At 40.6% G+C, this 20,053-nt stretch overlaps 1 protein-coding gene across 2 annotated transcripts; it reads right to left on the bottom strand.

Annotated features, from left to right (window-relative positions):
- Positions 1-3,987: 3,987 nt before the first annotated feature.
- Positions 3,988-19,528, bottom strand: si:ch1073-59l16.1 (cell surface A33 antigen). Of its 2 annotated transcripts, XM_017458677.3 has the most exons (8): positions 19,431-19,528; positions 15,529-15,828; positions 13,870-14,170; positions 9,619-9,704; positions 9,409-9,479; positions 9,147-9,224; positions 8,509-8,551; positions 3,988-4,806 (listed from the first exon to the last, which is right to left on the bottom strand). In XM_017458677.3, exons 1-8 carry the CDS (start codon positions 19,486-19,488, stop codon positions 4,745-4,747), a joined length of 999 nt encoding a protein of 332 aa, XP_017314166.1. In that variant the 5' UTR covers positions 19,489-19,528; the 3' UTR covers positions 3,988-4,744. The 2 variants fall into 2 exon arrangements, with proteins under 2 accessions (XP_017314166.1, XP_017314329.1); XM_017458840.3 differs by lacking the exon at positions 15,529-15,828 and having other exon boundaries at positions 19,431-19,524.
- Between the last annotated feature and the right edge of the window lie 525 nt (positions 19,529-20,053).

Genomic DNA, 20,053 nt, shown 5'->3' with positions numbered 1-20,053 from the left:
GATGAAAACAGAATAGACAGAGAAATATGTGTTTATGTGTTTGTTCTCCCCACATCAATTTCAAAACTCATGTCTTGTCTATTGTGTCTGTGGCACTAGTCCGAAGTGGTAATTAGAAGTGCCATTACATAACTACATTTAACAAAGTTATATCTTATCTTATCTTATCTTATCTTATCTTATCTTATCTTATCTTATCTTATCTTAACAAAACAGAACCATTTTGAATTGAATTTACTGTTTGTATTTCTAACAGTAAAAGGTAACTGTTCTCATCATTCAGTCATGTTAGTTTCTTGTCCAGACCTTTGTAAGTAAGGGATTTTATGTAACCTTTTCAAATTGAATATCCTTGCTCAGTTATAGACATTTCTTGGAGTACTTTTTGCTAGCTTGGCTGCACAGAAAACTCTCCTCATTCAAACAGTTTTAATGTACTATAAACAAACAAAACAAAAGTTGGTTCTTATTTACTCAATTCAAACATTTCTATTTATATAGTTCTTTTAACAGTGGACACTGTCACACAGAGGCTTTACAGATATCCAGAAATCCAGACAGATTTATATCCCTAATGAGTCAGAGGCGACAGCGAGACAATGAGAAAATATGAGGAAGAAATTTTAAGAGGAAGCAGTCTCAAAAGGGAACCCATCCTCTTCTGGGTGACACCGGAGGTGCAATTATGCATCAGTATTCTTCCACAAGTGTATTCTACTGTCTTATGAAAAATTAAATACACCCCATGGAAAGTGTTGGCATTTCTGACATATCTGGAGAAGCAAATATTTGATCCTCTTTGAAACAGTGCCTATTAATGAAGCTGATACAATCTATCAAATGACATAAAATTGACATGTTGTAGTAATTTTCACAATTTAAATGAACAAAACACCCCTACAATTATCACACCTTCAAATCCATAAAATTTGAGTCAGGTGTTCAAGATTGGCCGCTACGAAATGCTACGGTTTACGGTTGCTTTGCTGCCTCAGGGATCTTTTTTTTGTTCATTTAAATTGCGAAAATAACTACAAAATGCCAATTTTATGTGTCAGTTGATAGATTGTATCAGCTTTATTAATAGGCACTATTAATAAATATGATTTCAAATATGATCAAATGTTTGCTTGTCCAAATGTATCAAAAAAGCCAATAATTTCCATGGGGTGTACTTATTTTTTTTCACATGACTGTACATATAAAATCAAATACTATTGAATGTGTTGAAAAGATCTTCAGAATTAGCATCGGGGCCTTTAAATTTTCATTGGGGTTTTAGCTTTAAATCTTTCTTATGCAATGCTCATGAAGTTATCCACTCAAGAATAGATGAGACGGGCATAAACTACTTTCAGTGAATACAGTCTTTAGGCTATCCAAATGAGAGCATCCACAGCAGGGTATCCGTGTTTTACCATCCACAGCAATCTTTAGACTATCCATATGGGGCCATTCTCACAGGAGTGAGTGATTATCAGCTGAAGGAAGCTCCAAGCAGAAACAGACCCTCAAGATGGGCCTGGCAGGTCCTCAGGGCATGGTCAGGTATTCATTCTTTTTCTTTAAAGTGGTGATACATTATGTCGGAGAAAGTGGTCTCTATGTATTCAGTCACGTGATAGTCGATAAATCTGGGAGACTTTTAATAAAATTGTGTACAGAAGCTGACTTGCTTGTACACTTGATGCAGAAGCATGGCGAAGTTCATATATTATGCCTATATAAGACAAATTATTAATTAAACAAGGTAGTGATCTTAGATCACCATAATAATATAGTGTTTGCAAATAGTGAAACAGTTTTTTTTTTTTTTTTTTTTTTTTCATTTCATTACAGTATAGTAAAGTTCCTTTCTTTGCATGTCCCTGCTTGTTGGGAAGCTGGGGTCAGAGTGCAGGGTCAGCCATGATACAGCAACCCTGGAGCAGATAGGGTTAAAACCTTGCTTAAGGGCCCAACAGTGGCAGTTTGGCAGTAACACACAGCCTTTTAACCATTGAGCCACCACTACCCCAGTGTTAGTGGTGTTAAACTAGAAAACTGCTCAGAAATATATACAAATCATACAAGACAAAATATTATCAACAACATTAACTGGCTTGTTAGTGTTAGCTTGTTCATTTTTAGTAGTGGTCTTAAACTAGAAAATAGCCCAGACTCTCCAGCTAAGGTATACAAACCATAAACTCTTTGAATTGCTAGTTTGTTTTATTTGCTTGTTAGCTAGCTAGGTATCTGGCAGGCTAGTTAGTGTTAGCTAATACCTTTGTGGATATAAATCCTGCTGGTACCATGCATATTTTGATGGAGAAATAGAAAAAGCTATGTTAATTAATAAATAATGGATATGTGTGCTGCCTGCTCCTCTGGGTGTAAACCAATCAATTTCCTCCAGCCTCTTGGATAGAGCTGCCTTCAGAACTCTGCTGGTTGGTGATTTTGCATGACCATTTATTTTGCTAAGCAAGAAACTCTTCGTGCAAGAGAACACTAGTATAGGAGCAGATCGTTTTTTATCATTACAGAATATTACATACTTGCATAAATTGCAGTTGATTAATTAATAGAAATTGTTAACTCCAAAGGTTGTGCAATATGCAAGGTGTTACTATATAATTCATTCATTTTCTTTTAGTTGTGGCTTTTAGATATTCGTAGCCTGTTTTTGTCACAAAAGCAACCAATTACACAATGCACTGAATTTTGTACTCTGTAACGTTATGCAATTGTGAAAATTGATTAGGCACTGGGCAATTCAATCACCCTAGAACTGTAGCATTGGGTAGACGGTATGTTTTATACCCATTGGGGTAAAAGGAAGGACTCCATCTTCTTTTCCTTACCAAGATTGGTCATTTCTTGGAAAGGCTGATGTGTGACACATCGCGGAAATCAGTGGTCAGCTGTTGTGTTTATCACATTTTAATGAGTACAGTCCCACTGGAAACACCCTCATTCCAACTACATAAATACAGACACTGGAAATTCCATCGGGACAACTTTTCAACAGTTTCATTAAACCAGATCGTGTCAAGTTGTCAACAGTCTGTTCTAAGTAATTTCCATTCAGCGATTGAGAATATATCAGCTGTACAAAGTTGGTGTCATCAAACCACACCAGTGCTGTCTCACATCTGAGACTGTCTGCCATTGCAGCCTCATAAGCAGTTCATTTAAAGCATTTACTGTTATATATTTTTTCATTCTTTCACACCACAACCTTACTCATTAACAAGCTAGTGAAATACAATGTGGTCACCATTACCATACTTACACTAATGCCTCAGTAGCAGGAACTACAGTACACACAGGCTGGTACTTCACACTAGTTCATAATACTCACAATGACACTCACAATGAAATTAGCTCCGTTATTCCATTTGTAAGTCTTTCATATTGTGCCTGAAATTATACGCAGATTTATTACTTCGTTTGTTTAGAAAGACTCAACTGAATTAGAAATTAGGCCTTTTAGTATCGAATAAGAATTTACCTCAGCATCACCATTAAATCTCATTTTGATCGTATTTTATGCCCATTGTTTTACCTAAACAAAGACCCTATGAACCAGAAGACACTCTCTGTAAAGCAGTACCCATCATTTAGTAGCAATAACATTAATATATTATCTGTAATCTTTTACATATACTGTATATTATAGTTGTACAAAAGTCTTAAAGGTGTTGTTTATTTATTTATTTATTTATTTAATAATAATAATAATAATAATAATAATAATAATAATAATAATAATAAATAATGAATGTATTTATGTTTAATAAAAGGTTTAAAGTATTATTGTAAGAAGGAAATTGTATTTCTTGGGCATGTATGGAATAAAACCCCATGGGGTGTGCTGTTATAGGAAAATAAACAATGATGATGTGGTATGATGCGTCCTGATATGAAGCACAGTTAGTATAACCACCACAAAGTTTTATTTTATTAGATTATTTTCCAATAATAGTCCCAGTCAGTCATATCTGAGAATTCAGCAATAATTACATTTATTCATATAGCAGACGCTTTTATCCAACGCGACTTACAAAGCATATAACAAAGTATAATATATCTTTCTTTTCCCTATACATGTTTATTTACATTATCATGAATCAGTTGGCAGATACATTTATCCAGACCAACTTGGAAAACATGAACTGATACAAAGTACTTAGAGAATATGTAATATAATAACCTGAAGACCATAGACTAATGCTGGTTTGCATATTTACACCATGTATAAATGTATACCAAACAATTATATACCGTACTCAATTGAAGCTAAACAAATATCACTGAGGCCCTCTTGAGGACAAGTGCAACTGCAACGTCAAAAAAGTTGCACAATTGCAATAATGGCGTTCAGTCGAGCTCAGTGCAATGCTTTCCTGAACATTGTTGAGGAAAAATGAGTCACCACATGCAGTATTAAAGTGTAGCTCCCTGCTTTCATAGAGTTCTCTTACACAGTAAACACAGACGCCCTTGCCTTGTGCTGTCAGATTAGAGGCAAAGATAAAAACATTTTAAATTAGTTATGAAGCAGCAGTACTCTGTGTGACTAGATTTTAGCGTGTTATAAAATATTCATTCTGTTGATGTGTTTATTCTTTGGAAGGTATTTGAAAAATACACGTAAACTTTTGGCGAATCTGATCTTGGACAGCTCTGCATGGTTCTTCAGTTCTGCTTATGGAAAAGTATTTCTTTAGACTTCATATTAAAGTAAAGAAAATCACATTCAGCAGGTGCAGTAAGGTCCTTCAGGAACAACGTCAACTTTGTACGTAATGTGACCTCCGTCTGAAACAAAAAATCTCAAGTTAGAAAGTCAAGGCACCCATCACACAGCGCTAATAAATCTCAAGCATCAAATTCGGGAAGAAATGCTAAGCTACTGTGTTGTACATTAACACTAGTATCACTGTAAGTAAAACATGAAGAGCATTCTGTGTAAGAACTGGAATTATTCAGCATTTTTCACCTGTGTCATTTGAAATATCATTATTATTATTATAATATTGACCCGACAGCATTGTCTACATCACTAACGAAATGATTATGATCTAAGGAACGTAAACCACAGTGGAAGACCATGATATCAGGCCATACGGCTACTACACTACACAGGGTTTAAAGTTTACAGCCCATGTTCTGTATATTTATTGTCCTGTGTATTTATTGTTCCGTGCATATTGTGCGTGTATTTTTTTGCATTGCACTCATCTTACACGCTTATGTATTCGCACTTTATGTAGTCTTGCGTACTGTTATGTGTTGCACCATGGTCCTGAAGAAACTCCGAAGTATATGGAGGAATATAAAGGTATGACAATAAAAACCCACTTGACTTGACTATTGTGAACGAAGTATGAAACAATATCAGTTTGCTTATGATATATATATATATATATATATATATATATATATATATATATATATATATAAGCTACATACAGTGCATCCGGAAAGTATTCACAGCACTTCACTTTTTCCACATTTTGTTATGTTACAGCCTTATTCCAACATTCATTAAATGCATTATTTTCCTCAAAATTCTACAAACAATACCCCATAATAACAACATGAAAGAAGTTTGTTTAAAATATTTGCAAATTTATTAAAAATAAAAAACAAAAAAAGCACATGTACATAAGTATTCACAGCCTTTGCCATGACACTCAAAATTGAGCTCAGGTGCATCCTGTTTCCACTGATCATCCTTGAGATGTTTCTACAACTTGATTGGAGTCCACCTGTGGTCAATTCAGTTGATTGGACATGATTTGAAAGGCAAACACCTGTCTATGTAAGGTTCCACAGTTAACAATGCATGTCAGAGCACAAACCAAGCCATGAAGTCCAAGGAATTGTCTGTAGACCTCCGAGACAGGATTGTATCGAGGCACAGATCTGGGGAAGGGTACAGAAACAGTTCTGCAGCTTTGAAGCTCCCACTGAGCACAGTGGCCTCCATCATCTGTAAATGGAAGAAGTTTGGAACCAGCAGGACTCTTCCTAGAACTGGCTGCCCGGCCAAACAGCGATCAGGGGAGAAGGGCCTTGGTCAGGTTAGTTAGTGACCAAAAACCCAATGGTCACTCTGACAGAGCTCCAGCGTGTCTCTGTAGAGAGAGGAGAACCTTCCAGAAGAACAACCATCTCTGCAGCACTCCACCAATCAGGCCTGTATGGTAGAGTGGCCAGACGGAAGCCAGTCTTCAGTAAAAGGCACATGACAGCCCGCCTGGAGTTTGCCAAAAGGCACCTGAAGGACTCTCAGACCAAAGATTGAACAGAGATTGAACTCTTTGGCCTGGATGGCAAGCATCATGTCTGGAGGAAACCAGGCACCAGTCATCACCTGCCCAATACCATCAATAAAGTGAAGCATGGTGGTGGCAGCATCATGCTGTGGGGATGTTTTTCAGCGACAGGAACTGGGAGACTAGTCAGGATCGAGGGAAAGATGAATGCAGCAATGTACAGAGACATCCTTGATGAAAACCTGCTCCAGAGCACTCTGGACCTCAGACTGGGGTGAAGGTTCATCTTCCAAAAGGATAATGACCCTAAGCACACAGCCAAGATAACAAAGGTGTGGCTATAGGACAACAGGATCTCTGGAGAGATCTGAAAATGGCTGTGCACCGACGCTCCCCATCCAACCTGATGGAGCTTGAGAGGTCCTGCAAAGAAGAATGGGAGAAACCGTCCAAAAATAGGTGTGCCAAGCTTGTAGCATCATACTCAAAAAGACTTGAGGCTGTAATTCGTGTCAAAGGTGCTTCAACAAAATATTGAGCAAAGGCTGTGAATACTTATGTACATGTGCTTTTTTTGTTTTTAATTTTGAATAAATTTGCAAAGATTTCAAACAAACTTCTTTCACATTGTCATTATGGGGTATTGTTTGTAGAATTTTGAGGAAAATAATGAATTTAATCCATTTTGGAATAAGGCTGTAACATAACAAAATGTGGGAAAAGTGAAGCACTGTGAATACTTTCCGGATGCACTGTACGTGTACTGAATAAAGTAGCTACTGGGTGTAAAAAGAATAGCAATAGAGCAGGAAATTATATATAAACACAGATTATAAACACAAATTAAAGGTACATTAAAGGACCTTAAAGGACAATCCAGCATAAGGTATCCACAAATTTTCCTTCAGTTCTAAAACATCTAACACATCCAGAAGATATGAGTCTGTTTTAGCAGCGAAAGGGAACTAACCCAACTATATTATTGCCCTTGGTTTTGAAATGGGCTTTTCAACATGCTTTTGGCCATATAGTATAGCATTCATGTCTTCACAATTATTCTAAAATGTTTAAAATAGTTTTTTTTTAAACCCTCACATGAGTATCTATATATAATAGATTGAATCAGCCTGATACAGTTTGTGACTTTAGTGTTATAAGGTTCTATCTGAGAATAAGAATGAATGAGAGATAAAGCATTATAATATTAAGATCACAAGTATAATAAGATAATACTTTATTAATATTCCCCATATGGAGAAATTAGGGAGCAGAATAATAATAGGAGCAGAAAACAGCAGAGGTGATCAATGTAGCAATCTTAAGCGATATCAGTATCTGTCCCCAACCCAAGAAACTGGTGAAATACTGGAGAGTGAAAGAGGAACTAAAGACATTTTGAATATGTAAAAAAAAACATGTTTTCCCCTTCGATTAAAGGAAGACATGTCTCTATGACGCCAAAACTGGAACGAGTCGCAATGTGTGAATAAACAAACCGTTTCGTCTTTTAAATTCAGAGAAAAAAGGAAACACTGATCTGCAAGTCTGCCTGCAATTTCCCTCACCTCCCCCCCCCCCCCCCCCCCCCCCAAAATGCTGATTTCAACATGGAGCTGAACGGCTATTCCATGAACGACTATATCACATGAGCAATAGCAAAGAACCGTAGCTAAATGAGAAATATGCTAACCTCAAATAATGCTAAGAAACTAGTCCATGCTTTTGAAAAACCTCCACTTTACATTACTATAACATAAACAGTTGTCTGGCTGCTCTTCTACTTTAAGCAAACTCCAGCTTGTTCAAAACACAGCAATCCTCATTATGACCACTAGCTACAGTGGCTGCCTATTAAGCTCCACAATGACTAAAAAGTCCTGAAATTCAGAAATTTAGAAAGGTTACATTCCTGAATGGTTTAGAGCTGGTGTATATTGCTGAAATCCTAAAGCACTATAGCCCTATCCTTAACACGTCATTCAGCTGAAACCGACCTATGGTTAATACTCAGCCTTAAACTTTGAGATATTGGAAATAGAGAATAGAAAGAACTATACAACTAAAGATTATGATTATGAAAATGATGATGATGATTGTTGTTGTTGTTTTTCACTTTTTTCACACCCCCTTAGTACACTTTACTGTAACTTGGCAAAATCATGGCTGGAGAAGAACATGGGAAAAATGTCACACCTCAACGATATAAGTTTTATTTATATAATAAAACATAAATACATACCAGTCTTTGGTGATTCATTGCCTTCAGGGTTCTTCTCCTGAACCTTGAATGTGGTAGATAAAGACATTAGCTAAGAGTTTGTCAACCTATTACACCATAGAGCTAAATTATCATTATTCCCACATCATTATGTAAAAGAGTACAAATAGTGTATAAACCCTACTAAATAAATTGTATAAATAGTGCATACATTTGCACGTTTAGGTTGTGAATAATGAATAATTTATTTTCCTTTGAGTAATATATTGCAAGCACTTAATAGACCCAATAATTAAAAAGTATAAATTGTGTATAAACACTACTGTATAAATAGTATAGAGTGTACAGTGTAAATGTGTATTTTAAAGTTGTGAATAATAATCATTTATTTATTTTGAATAATATTATGTTGTAAACACTTAATAACTTAAATGATCATTATTCATAACCCACAAGTGTATAAAAAGTATAGTGTATAAACTCTAGTATATAAACAATGTAAATGGTGTATTGTTTATTTCCAGTGAATAATGTGATGATGTAATCATGTACTCTTACTCAGTAGAACTAAATGATCATTATTCACAACTTGAAAGTGTGCGAACTATAAAAAGAAAAAGATAAAACAGAAAATTGTACAATGTCCAGCATTGTATTACCTCCAGTCTTTGCATGGGACTGGACATAATTTCATACTCTTGAGCTTCAACGTTTTCATCTTCATCGTCTTGCTTTGTCTTAAAGAGGAAAAGGTCAATTAACGTGATAGTTAGACAAATGAATAAAAAAGATCTATGTACAGTATAATACTGTACATATAATCAGTGTGATATATGTACAGGATAAGTATGTATAGGTTTTTTTTGTTGTTGTTGTGTTGCTGTTTTTTTGCCTGAGAAGGCAACTTGGTGTTATACTTACTTGTAGTTTTGTTTTTTTCATGCTTACATATGTATTCTCAGGCCTTTTGCGCAATGACAATATTTGACATTCTGAAAAAAATGGAAGTTTTGCAATTTCATAGAATGCCATTATCTGTAAAGGTGATACCATGGCATTTGAGCAAGCAATCATTTACTCCTTGTGCAAGAGCATTCTCAATAAACTGGAAATATTAATTGAACGACTTACTTTTTTTATATTTCCTGAACACAATCACAGCCATACAAATTAATGTGATCAGCAATCCCAAAAATACCAGCCATGCAAATGAGCGTCTGTTGTGGAGCAGAAAGAGAAATCACGGTTAAAACCATGAAACATTTAATGGAAATAATAATGGAAAACCATGAGTTTATGTACAGCTAGGTACAATATAGTCCTGTCACGACTTCCCCTTTAAGCAGCGTGCTGCCGAGCATGTGAGTGTACGCTGCCGAGCATGGTGCGCGAGCACCTGCTTTTTCGTTGTTGACAATCGTGACATTTGGACATGTGCATTTATGTTTCTATTATGTCTCCTCCCTGTTCTGTCATTGGCTATTGTTTCACGTGGGTCTGAATTACCCTCAGCCGTCAGTTATTAGGACGTTGATTATGTTTGTATATATATATACCGCGCGCCTCCCAGCACACGGCGCGGAATATTAGAATAGATATAGTATAGTAGATTAGTTTAAAAGTTGTCGCGACGGACCGACAGCCGGTGCGCATAATAAGAAAGTCGCTCCTTCCCCGACTGCCACGCAGATACGAAGCAGACAGCCTAGTGCCAAACACACCATCAGCCGGAAGGACCGTCACGGTGGGACGGGACCGTCGACGCTAAACCGGCCGGCGATTGGGGAGTCCGTCGGGAAAATTCCACCACTCAGGCGACGGCGGAAGAGTATAAAAGGACGCTCTTCCGCCTGTGCGAGGAGGACGGCTAAGATACAGACTACGTTCAAGTGCGGACGAGGCCACCGGATGGTGAACCCCGACACGCCCTCGGGAGCGTCGCAACGCCAGCCACACCCCCACAAAACCCACTCACACACGCCTCCTCACTGCAGACAGCACCCCATAGAAAAATAAAACCCTAACCACTGCATCACTAAAACCTGCCTCTTGTGAGTCTGTGCTCAGCCCTTCCCCGGGCTAATTCCATTACACTGGTGGAGGATACAGCCACGAGCACAGACCCGCCAACAATAACAACCACTAAAAAAAAAAAAAAAACGAGAGAAAAAGAACCATGGACCCCGCACTGAAACACCTGCTGGAGACTAGCATCCAGCAGCAAGCCGTTACACAGCAGCTCGCCGAAAGCCTTCAGGTCGCAACCCAGACGCTGGTTGACCTGAGGACCGAGACCCCCGCTGCCACCGTGCCCCTCCCTGACCTGGGACGTGAGATCCACCGCTTGCTACCCCCCCTCTCCCCCGAGGAAGATCTCGAGGCGTACTTCGAGGCCTTTGAGGGTATTGCCCGTCGAGAGGGATGGGACCGGGTCGACTGGCCTCGCGCCCTCGGCCCACTGCTCACGGGAGAAGCACGCATGGCCTACTATGCCCTCGAGCTGGAGGAGGCGGCTAACTAAGGGGCGATGAAGGAGGGAGTCCTGGCGTGGTGCGGGCGAACCCCCTACCAGGCAGCGACGGTGTTCCATCGCTGGGCCTATCGGCCGGGGGCCTGACCACGCGGACAGCTGAACACCCTCATCCAGATAACCAAAAGGTGGCTCCAGCCAGACCGGCATACCGCCGCGGAGGTGGCGGGAAAAGTGGCCATAGACCGTTTCCTGAGGGCGTTGCCCCGCACAGAACGCCAGGCCGTAGGGGTGCAAGCACCGGCAACGCCCCAGGAGCTCCTAACCGCCCTTGAGTGAACCATGGCCACCCTTGAGCTTGGCCAAGGTGAACAGCGGCTCCCCGACACGCCCTTTGGTGCCCCTGGCCCCCGGCCTGACCGCCAACCCCGTCCCGGCACCTGGAGGGCCCGCCGGAGATCACCCGTCCGTGTAACCCCCGTGGACCGCCCGTGCCCACGGAGCTGGAGATGGAACCCGCCAGGCCGCCCCAGAAGCCATGGCTAGCGGGGTGTGCCCTCCATTTACGGCAGCCGCCGGATGGCCCACCCTGACGGTGTGGGTCGAGGGGAGCCCGGTAACCGCCCTACTGGACACCGGGAGCACGGTGACCCTCGCCCGACCATCCATTCTACCCAAAGGACTTTGCCCGGGGGGGTTCTCACCGTAACCTGCATCCATGGGGACACCCAGAAGTGCCAGCAGCCGAGGTCCAGATCCGGGGTAAAGCCGGCGTGGAAGGTAAGGTCCCCCAACACACTAACCCTCTGTCTTTTACCAGGTGAACCGGAAGGGGAAGTTTGGACGGGAGCAGAAGGAGGACGACTGCCTGAAGCACTGCTGGGCCCAGGTGCGAGTGATAGAGGAGACCGCTCCCAACGAGAAAGTACGAGGTAGGGAGTCTCAGGTCAGGGCTCTGGTCGACTCCCTCCATCAGCGGGCCTGCCGCCGCGGGGAGCAGGTGGACCTACTGGTGGTGCCCAAACCAAAGACTCAAACAGTAATGCATCTGCCTCATACCCATCCCCTCGGCGGCCACCTGGGGCCAAGAAACACCCTGGAGAAGCTGAGGGATCGCTTTGTGTGGCCCGGGATGGACGTGGAGGTCTGGGCCTTCTGCCAGCAATGCCCGCAGTGCCAGCGCACTGCCCCACGGAGGCCCCTGCCGGCGCCCCTTATTCCTCTGCTCATTATCGGCGTCCCCTTCGAGCGAGTGGGCATAGACCTCGTGGGCCCCCTTCCCAATTCTGCCCGAGGCCATGAGTACATCCTGGTTATTGTCGACTACGCCACCCGGTACCCTGAGGCGGTGCCGCTGCGCAAAGCCACCTCTCACAACATTGCCAGGGAGCTGGTACTCCTGTTCAGTCGGGTGGGGATCCCAAAGGACGTGCTGACTGACCAAGGTACGCCTTTTGTGTCTAAACTAATGTCCGATCTGTGTCAACTGTTACAGGTGAAGCACCTTAAGACATCGGTCTACCAGCCGCAAACCGACGGACTGGTCAAGCGATTCAACCAGACGCTCAAACGGATCCCGGGTGGTGGACGAGGAGGGGAGGAATTGGGACCTCCTCCTCCCCTACGTGCTTTTCGCGGTCCGAGAGTGCCCCCAGGCGTCCACGGGATTCACCCCCTTTGAGCTCCTTTTCAGACGGCGCCCGCGGGGACTGTTGGACGTGGCCCACGAAGCCTGGGAGGAGCAACCGTCCCCATTTCGCTCAGTTGTCGAATATGTGCAGGAGATGCAAGCGAAGATCGATCGGGTAGCTCCAATAGTCCGGGAGCACATGCGCGCCGCGCAGGAGGAGCAACGAAGGCTATACAACTGCCCGGCGCAGCCCTGAGAATTCCAGCCGGGGGATCCTCCTGTTAGTACCCAGCAGCGCCTGTAAGTTCCTGCCCCGGTGGCAAGGCCCGTATACAGTCCTCGAGCGCCGGGGCCCCGTCAACTACCGCCTGCAACAGCCCGGTAAGCACGCGGAGGAGAAGCTCTACCACGTGAACCTTCTAAAGAAGTGGGTGGAACCGGCACCGGTAGTGTTGGCGTACGCGGCCCGGGACACAGACCATGGCAAGTGTACCTTGGTTGGGTTGGGGGAGGACCTTACCCCCGCCCAGAAACAGGAGCTCACCGAGTTGGTAGACCAATTCTCTGATGTGTTTTCGGCCTCCCCAGGGATGACACAGCTGGTCCACCACGAGATCAAAACTCCTCCGGGCATAGTGGTAAGACAACAGCCCTACCGTTTTCCAGAGGCCCGGCGCAAAGCCATCGAGGAAGAAATTGGCCGAATGCTGCGGGATCGCATCATAGAGGAGTCCAGCAAAGTCTAATTCCCTTACAAAGTCCTTTCCATAGTAAACCATAGTCATAGTCATGTTTCATGTTTAGATTCGTTTGTTTAGTTCATGCTGGTTTTTCCGCTCCCAGTTCATAGTCATAGCTTATGTTTCATGTTTTGTGTATCTACCCTGTTTTCTGTGACCACGACATTGATTCCTGCCTAGCCCTGTGTAAGCCTGTTTGCCGATCGTCTGAACTTTGCATGTTACTGGATTATGTTTGTGGATTATGTTTTGGATTACTGTTTGGATTTACCTGCCTGCATGTCTCTCAATAAAACTGTTTAAGCTGCGATTGCATCCTACCTCATCTTCGTTACGTCACAAAATGTGACAAGTCCCATCCTTCAAATATTCAATGATCCAAAACAAGAACCCATGAAGAACCTTTCTTTTTTTCTAGTAGTATACAGTGAGAAATTGTTATATAGTATATAGCAATTAACAAAATACAAATATATTACACACACAAATAACAAAAATATAAAATTAATCTCCTTCAGGGATTCATAGAAGCAGGATTTTACCTCTCCCTGTTGGGTTTTCTGCTTAGCACAGTGATGTGAACAGGCATCTGTTCATTTCCTGCTGAGCACCAGTACCATCCTGTGTTGTCCATCGTCAGCTTGCTCATGGTCACACTAAAACCCCCGTCTATACTGCTGAGCTGAACCCAGGCACCACTGATGTTTCCAGTAGTGCTCACACATGCACCACCAATCTTACACCATTCTTTTGGTTTCTTGGTTTGATGATGGCAGGAAATCACAGCATTGTTGCCCTCATATCCAGTTACCATCTGAGCATTCACATACAGCTGAGGAGTAGCTGAGGGGTATACAGAAAGGATCAGATTTTTTAAAAAAAACAAAAAAAAACAATAACAACACGTTATTTCTTAATTTCTTCTTGCTTACAGTATATGTGGCCTTTGTCAATATAAATGAAACAACAAACAAACAAACATGATTACACTACAGTGGTGGATACATCACCCAGGAGGATTATGTGTTATTATTTGTTTATAATTCATTGTTGCCTGGTGGATAAGTAGGTTCTGTAACTATAGCACACTACTTGAATCCCACCACCTGCTGCACTACACACATTGGTCGACAGATGATCAAGTCAGAATCAGGAACAAAATAATCTAAGTGTAAAGACATCATGGTACTTTTCTGCTAGCACAACACCTCATGCTGAAAGACTTGAATAATAATATTTATGTGTAAAATAAAGGGAAAACCCCACAGCTCATAGCCAAGTGTTTACCCAGAATTTGGTGTCTCTTTGTTCAGGGTGCTCTTCAGTACTTAACTTGCCTGCCATATGCTTTATGGGCAAAGGACTATGGAGATAACACCCATAAGTGGGCTTTCCACAAACCGTTCCCACAAGGTTGGAAGCATGCAATTGTCTAGACTCTAGAATGTCTTAATAGCGTGTACCAATAAAATTTCTCTTCAGTGTATCTAAGGGCCTCAAACCTGTTCCAGCATGACAGTGCCCCTGTTCACAAAGCGAGCTCCATGAAGACACGGTTTGTGAAGGTAGGAGTGGAAGAACTCGGGTGTCCTATACAACCTTTACCTCAACCACATTGAAAACCTTTGGGATTAATTGAAATGCCAACTGTGCGCCAGGCCTCCTCACCCAACATCAGTGTCTGATCCCGCTAATGCTCTTGTTACTGAATGAGCACAAATCCCCACAGCCACGCTCCAAAATCTAGTGGAAAGCCTTCCCAGAAGAGTGGAGATTATTATTACAGCAAAGAGGGACTAAATCTGGACGGGGATGTTCAACAAGCACATATGAGTGTGATGGTCAAGTGTCTACAAACATTTGGCCAAATTCTTTATTGCATTACTCTTACATTACTACATATTAATCCAATCAGTTAGGTTTAAAGGCAACCAAAACAAACAACTGGGCACATTTGAGTGTTCAGTTGTTAGAGAAAGAGTTTATGATTTGTCCACACCTGTACTAAAATGTGGATTTAGGGCACTTTCACATGTGATCCAAATACTTAAGTCCAGACCTAGGATCAGTTCTTGGCTTGTCATCATCACAGGCTTGTTTTCATAAATGTTATTTTCTTTACAGGAAAAAAAAACCTCAAATGTGAATATGCCCCAAGTACATATGTCAGAACACAAATGGATGGCGCATGGTAATCTCACCTTGTGTTACTTGTAGTCGAATTTTTTTTTTGACATTAGATCCAACACGACACCAATAATTACCAGTGTCACTAGCTGTTACATTCTTCATAGTCACAGTAAATATATGTTGGGTTTTGTCATCCGAGACGAACACCTTTCTGCCTTTCCTTTGCTGAACATCTTTGCAGAATGTCCATAAATATTTATAACACAGGTACTTTCGATTATTAATATATTTTGCATTATATAAACAAGGAATGATGATGGACTTTCCTTGTTGTACAGACACATTATCCACTGAGATGACAGCCTGAGAAACTGCAGGAGCAAGGAAGAAAAACACAGCAGAATAGTGGAATTAGTAGAATTAATATTATTTAATAGAATTAATGATTTTAAAAAAGATTTATTGTGGGCTATTGATTATAAATGTTCTTTCTTCACTTAGACAATCGTACATTTTTAGCGCATCTGTTACTATTCATACAGAAAGCAGTTCAATCAATTTTGTGCATCTCTATCTGTAAATCACACACAGATACATTCAATTAGTTTGCTTTAGAGATCCATTGAAAGTGATTAAAGTCCGGTCCATAAGTATTTGGACAGTGGTATAATTTTCGTCTATTTGCCTCTGTACACCACCACAATGGATTTGAAATGATGCAAACAAGATGTGATTGAAGTGTAGACTTTCAATTTAATTCAAGGGGTTTAACAAAAAATATTGCTCCATTGGGTCGAGGTCAAGTGACTGAGTCGGCCATTTAAGAACAATTGATTTATTTTCCTTAAGAAGCTGTCTGGTGTAAAAGATGGCTGTAATTCCTAAAGAGTTAATGCAATATTATTGTTAAACCCCTAGAATTAAAGCTGAAAGGGTACACTTTAATCACATATTGATTGATTCATTTCAAATCCATTGTGGTGGTGTCCAACCACTTAAAGTGAATGCGTAAATAGGCCGTTAGTCAGAGAAGCAGTCAAGGGGCCTAATTTGTAATTCTATGAAATGTAGAAAAATTCAAGGGTGTTCAATACTTATTTAAAGTACTGTATATACATATAGAGACAATAGAGTAGTAGGCTACATGTTATGCACAGGACAAGGCAAGAATGGTTACATTTTTCTGGCCTGTGAATGCAGCTTTTATCACAAACTCAAGCTTTTGATTATCGACCTTCTGTGCATTATAAACACAGAATGCTGAAAAGTGAAAAGAGAAAATAAATATGAACTTCATTATGAGCAATTTAATTTTGAGCCTGTTTCATTCATGCAGCACTTTTCAGTATGCAGTACCATTAAGAGAAGGACTTTACTCAATAATTGGCTGCATTCATAGTCCAGACACACTGGGTCTATATTCTTATCCTTTTCATAACAACCTGAAGGCTGCTCTGCACCATGTTCCTCTGAGCCTCCAGAATTTGTACTTGACCAATCAGCCCTCAAGGTACAAGAAAAACATGGATGAAAACTTTTCTCTGTTCTGGCACCCAGATGGTGGAATGAACTTCCCTTAACTTCAAGCCAAGTCTGAAGACCTATCTCTTCACTAAGTATTGTTTTCATTGTACTAGCTCCACTTTAACAGGGATTAGCTGATAGTAGTTCAGATGACGACCTTGTACTAGCACAAGGATATGTTTGTTTAATGAAGATATAAGCATGCATGTATGGGGAAACGGGGAAAAATGGGGAAAAATGTGATCTCACTGACTGGTATATGGAATTGTTGAAGCATTGTTGTAGGTTGTTGAAGCTAGAAGGGCTGGTTTGAGTATTTCAGAAACTGCTAATCTAATGGCATTTTCACACACAACAATCTCTAGGGTTTACACAGAATGGTACAGAAAACAAAACAACAAAATAAACCATCCAGGAAGCAGCAGTTCTGCAGTCTGAAATTCCTTGTTGCCAGACTGGTTTGAGCTGACTGGAAGGCTACCGAACCTCAAATACGCACCCTTTTCAACCATGGTGAGCAGAAAAGCATCTCAGAATGCATACTATGTGAAACCATGAGGTAGATGGTCTTAAACAGAAGAATACCACATCATGTCCCTCTTCTGTCAGTCAGGAACAGGAGGCTATTTGAGGCACAGTAGGCACAGGCTCAGCCAATCTGGACAATTGAAGATTGGAAAATGTTGCCCTCCAGTAATATTGGAACCCTTGGTGAATATGAGCAAAAAAGGCTGTGAAATGTGAATTGTCTTTATTGTTTAACCTTTTGATGTTTTGTTTAAAATAATCACAAAAATACTCTGCTCTCATGGATATCAAACAATTGCAAACACAACACAGGTTTATCAAAAAAAAATAAAAAAATTGTATACTATAGGTGTACAACAATTATTGCCATCCTTTTAGTCAATACTTTGTGCTACCTCCCTTTGCCAAGATAACAGCTCTGAGTCTTCTCCTATAATGCTGATGAGGTTGGAGAATACATGGCAAGGGACCTGAGACGATTCCTCCATACAGAATCTCTCCATATCCTTCCAATTTTGAGGTCCACACTGGTGGACTCTCCTCTTCAGTTCACCCCACAGGTTTTCTATGGGTTTCAAGTCAGGAGACTGGGATGGTCATGGCAGGACCTTGATTTTGTGGTCAGGAAACCATTTTTGTGTTGATTATGATGTACGTTTTGGATCATTGTCCTGTTGGAAGATCCAACCACGGCCCATTTTAAGCTTTCTGGCAGAGGCAGTCAGGTTTTCATTTAATATATGTTGATATTTGATACAGTCCATGATGTCATGTATCCTAACAAAATGTCCAGGTCCTCTGGCAGAAAAACAGCTCCAAAACAATAAAGATCCACCACCATATTTAACTGTGGGCATTAGGTACATTTCCATAGGTGACGTCATATTGTAGTTTTGGAGACTTTCTGACCCCAAGACACAACTAACTTCTGCAATTCTCCAGCTGTGATTCTTGGAGAGTTTTTGACCACTCAAACCATCCCCTTAATAGTGCGTTGAGACAATATACTGTAGACACATGATTCATAATATTTCCATTTGACTGTAACTTCTTAACTATTGCCCTGATGGTGGAAATTTACATTTTCAATGCTTTTGCAATTTTCTTATAACCACTTCCCATTTTGTGAAGCTCAACAACCTTTTCATGAATGACTAAGGAAATTTGGCCTATATGTTACCTCATATTTATACCCAAGTGAAACAGGAAGTTGTCGTTGAACAATTTCCTGTTCCCAGTCACGCAGGTGTACTAAAATCTTTTTAAATATCAATGGCAACATACTTTAAACCTTTTCTCATATGAATTCATTGGGGTGCCAATAATTTTTTTTGGAGAATCCTGTGTTGTGTTTTCAATTGTTTGATATCCATGAAAGCAGAGTATTTTTGTGATTTTTAAAAAAAAATAAAAGATCAAAAGGTTAAACAATAAGGACAATTTTTCACCCCCGCCTTGTGCCCGATGCTCCCTGGGATAGGCTCCAGGTCCCCCGTGACCCTGAAGAAGGAGTAAGCGGTAGAAGATGGATGGATGGATGGATGGACAATTTTTCACGCCCTTCTTTGCTCATATTTACCAAGGGTGCCAATGTTGGGCGATGTATACTATACTTGTGTGGTAGTATGTTTGTACCAGACATCCGGAACTTACACAAAACCCTAAAACGCTCAACGGTACATTGTATCCTGCCTCATTTTTGATAAAAGCATCTTCCAAAGGAATAAATGTGTTTTTCAAACCTGGCCTTCCTGTTACTATAGTAATATAATTCATCCATGCCAACACATCATCACTGACTGTAGCATTTTTTTTTACACAAATACTGTGGCTGTTTTTGTGATTATTAACTACAGTGTTTTCCAACAAAATTAAGATTTCACCACAAAAAATACACAAAGAATAATGATCTTTCTCTTACCTGATTGCTTTACTGTGAAGAATATCATTAGAAGGAACAACTTCGTCGTCATCATCATGTGAGTGTGAGAAGTGTGTCAAGTGAAGAGCTAAGTTTCCTCACTGGCTGTTTATACTCATCCCCTGCCCACTCATTTTCTGTGTACATGTGTGACATAAATGGGTAGATCTCATGCTTCTGTAACTTAGCATAACTATTATGTCAATCAAATTATCCACTGATATTTTTTCATATCTATATTCACCATGTACTGTCCGTTTTCTGATTCCCAGACGAGGAGGAAATAAAATGTCTTTTTGAGGCTTATCACTAGATCATGGGAATAATAATAAAAAATATATATATATTTTATGCTGTGTTAGTTTTTTGTTGAATACTGATGGGTCTATAACAACAGTTCTGCTTGTGTAATCGGTGATAGGTTGAACTTTTTAAATGAATTTCCTCCAACATATTTAAAGGAGTGTCAGTGTCAGCACTTTGCTACAGAGCTAAGGCAAACTTTCCTTAAAGTTTTCAGAACCGAGGAGTTTACGCTTTCAGTAAAATTACAAGCTATATATAGCTGTTACAATATTAAAGGGATTAAAGAAACTAACATTTCACAAAAGATAACTTTAAAC

The sequence above is a fragment of the Ictalurus punctatus genome, chromosome 1 (genome assembly GCF_001660625.3).
Source record: "Ictalurus punctatus breed USDA103 chromosome 1, Coco_2.0, whole genome shotgun sequence".
Classification (NCBI taxonomy): domain Eukaryota; kingdom Metazoa; phylum Chordata; class Actinopteri; order Siluriformes; family Ictaluridae; genus Ictalurus; species Ictalurus punctatus.
The sequence above is the reverse complement of the archived record's forward strand: the minus strand, read 5'-3'. Positions and strand labels throughout refer to the sequence as shown.